Source organism: Pteropus vampyrus, unplaced genomic scaffold (assembly GCF_000151845.1).
Source record: "Pteropus vampyrus isolate Shadow unplaced genomic scaffold, Pvam_2.0 Scaffold99, whole genome shotgun sequence".
In the NCBI taxonomy this organism is placed as follows: Eukaryota; Metazoa; Chordata; class Mammalia; order Chiroptera; family Pteropodidae; genus Pteropus; species Pteropus vampyrus.
In genome coordinates, this window is record NW_011888880.1 from 4,031,501 (window position 1) to 4,034,440 (window position 2,940).

General features: G+C 36.5%; 1 protein-coding gene across 1 annotated transcript in view; it reads left to right on the forward strand.

The window, feature by feature from the left end:
* Nucleotides 1-2,940, forward strand: part of PREX2 (phosphatidylinositol-3,4,5-trisphosphate dependent Rac exchange factor 2) — a 192,216-nt gene that overhangs the window by 77,433 nt on the left and 111,843 nt on the right. The window contains exon 21 of the mRNA XM_011364627.1: nucleotides 1,644-1,828. Coding sequence (XP_011362929.1) covers nucleotides 1,644-1,828 — 185 coding nt within the window. The remainder of the gene's footprint in view (nucleotides 1-1,643; nucleotides 1,829-2,940) is intronic.

Consider the following 2,940-nt stretch of genomic DNA (forward strand, 5'->3'; position numbering starts at 1 on the left):
CTTGTTTTGAGTTTAGATGTAGTGTAGACCTTCCTACTCCAATGTGGTCTGCAGACCAGCAGCAGCAGCATCCCCTGGAGCAAGACAGAGATGCAGAATCTCACCCCACCAGGGATCTACTCCACTTTAACAAGATCTGATCTGTATGCACACTAGGATTTGAGAAGCCCTAGGTTAGGTCCATAGTTTCTTTGAAAATACCTTCTTGAGTCCAGTAATTTTACCATATCGTATGTAACATTGACAACAACGAAAGAGGCAAACTGTTCATGTGAAGGTGAGAGGAAGAGAGAGAGATCTTTGGATAAGGACTCCTGCCATTCTATTTTCTCAGCGAAGCAAATCAGCAGATTGCTATATTCAGTACTTCTTTGCCAAGGGTGAAGGGATCAAGGCAATTACATTTATGCTCGCATTTGACAAACGCCTCGAATTATTGTTTCAAAACTTTTCCACAGAAGTCCTTGCATCCTCTCTCCTGTTTTCCTGGTATCTTTCCGCTCACATATTTGGTAGGGACTCTGCGCGTCTTTATTGTAGTTTTAGGTTCTTCCAAATCAGCACAGCTGGGAAGTTCCCTGTACGCACTGCTCAAACGGGGGTAGTTAGGAGAAGCCGTTTTCCCTGAACTGGGTTCATGGACAGAATTAGAAATATTCAGCCTCACTGGAGCGATAAGGTGGTGCTGATAAATCAACTCTCTTATTTATTTAAACCAGGAAGAATCTCAAGACTTTATCCTGTGGCTTTTTTTTCTCAGTTAAAGTTAGTTTTTGCTAATCATCATGGGGGCCACAGTGAAAGGCAGAATGGCTGGATGAGGTGCTCTGGAAATTGATTTCTAGCTGCTTTGGACTTAATTATTTTAAAGTTAACCATCATTCTGCTTTTGCCTATTTTATATTTGTTGTTTCTGTTATTCTAGAACTTGTTTTAAATCTACTAATATTCTATTTTTCTTTATTTAATATTTACTGTTTGGTTTCTCAACAGTATCTTACTTGAGATTTTAGGTGTTTTTTTTGTTTTGCTTGTTTGTTTGTCTGTTTGTTTTTGTTTTTCTACCAGCTGACTAATTGTAGGCCAAAACCTATAAGAAGACATTCCAGATGGAAATGTTATTATAGTGAACGATGACACATTTTCTCAATGAGCTATCCCTGGAAGATACTGTTTGGGAAAATTCAGGCACCCTCTCTGCTAAAAAAAATTATTATTGCATCTCTTTTCTGCTTCTTCAAATGGCTTTATGTATTTATTCTCTTTTGAGAAAATATTCATTTAATGTTTAAGGCAGTCTTAAGAATTCTGACTTTACTTTCATGCATGCTTTTAATGAGAAAATATAAAATTGTATGTATAATGTTTATAGTGATATAAATAGGCATACATATGTTTCAGAAATCAAAATGAATGTGCAAAGACTAGTCATGTTACAGTGGTGAGATTTGGATCACTCGAACATATTTTTTTAAATGTTCTTAGTTTTTAAAATGGTAACAAGGATAGATGCTTCATTTAGCACATCGGATTTAGCCATCCTCTAAAAAATTCTTTAAAAATTATTCGAAGAGACTCAAATTATTCGAGAAGACTAACAAACCCTTCATGAATTTGCTGAACTCAAATTGTCTTTATTCTAGAGGTCATTGACAAGTTCAACACGATGGCCATCATCGATGGGAAGAAGGAGCACGTGAGTCTGACGGTGGATAACGTCCACCTGGAATACGGGGTCGTGTATGAATATGACAGCACAGCTGGGATAAAGTGCAATGTGGTGGAGAAGATGATCGAGCCCAAAGGTTTCTTCAGCCTCACTGCCAAGGTAAGCGATGCTGGGAAACAAAATGAAACCCTCCTTCACCCCACCTTAACAAATGTAAATAGCTGTGTGTGTTTTAGCTGTCACTCCATTCAAACTCCTTTTCTTTTTCTCTTTTCCCGGAGTTACTCAGTATTTATGTACAGTTGTCCTTTTTACTGATCTCTTTTGAAGTATTAAGTCAGATGGGACTCGAGCCCACACAAGTGTTAGTTGATCTGGCAAAGGCTCCTCTGCATTTAGTAAGTCTGCTGTATTTGTTAATTCCATATCATGTATACATTTCAGATGGTTTTCATGACGGGTGGTGCTTTTCCTAATGTACCATAATCCTCTGAAGAGTATTTGAAGTCATGAAATACATTATAAGAACTTTCAGATGCTGCAGGTCTCAAGTTTATTTCATAAAATTTCATAAAGCTTAGAGATTGGTTATGAATAGATCCTCAGACATTTGTGTAATTCTTGGTAGTAAAGGATATCATCCTTAGTCTTTAGTCTAAAGCAAGGTAGGGAGGGAGCAAGTCTTCATCCAAATGGATAAACCATGTAGGAAGGAAGAGGCGATCCTGTGCTTGCTTTTCACGATCCTTCCACAAGCGAAATGGATCAGACTCCAACGGGACCCGCTACAGGTCAGAACTTTAGTGTTTCATCTGCTTTTATATCACCCCGCGAGGATTCAGGTATTCCAAGTAAGAAATAATGACATATAACTTTGCCACCTTTATTTCTTCATCTTAATTCTTGTTTCGAATATGTATAGTTGAGATCGACTTAGGATGCATTTTTAAAAATTTTAGTGGGCGAAAATAATATAGAAATATAAATGTACTATTACCAAAATAATTTTATGTTTTTCTTTTGTATTCCGAAAGTCGACTTTAAAAAAAAAAAAACATTGTACCACGATATATATGTACATATATATATATACACACACACAGAATCTGTATGTTAAAAATACAACTCTTTCTCAACTACGCTATACTACTGAAGTGGATCCACGTAGGAGTTTGTGACCAAGTTATTAGAATTATTTTATCTCATTTTTCTAGCTGTTTCAAATTTGCAAAATCATACGGGTTATTTTATATAAGACAAGTGCATAAATT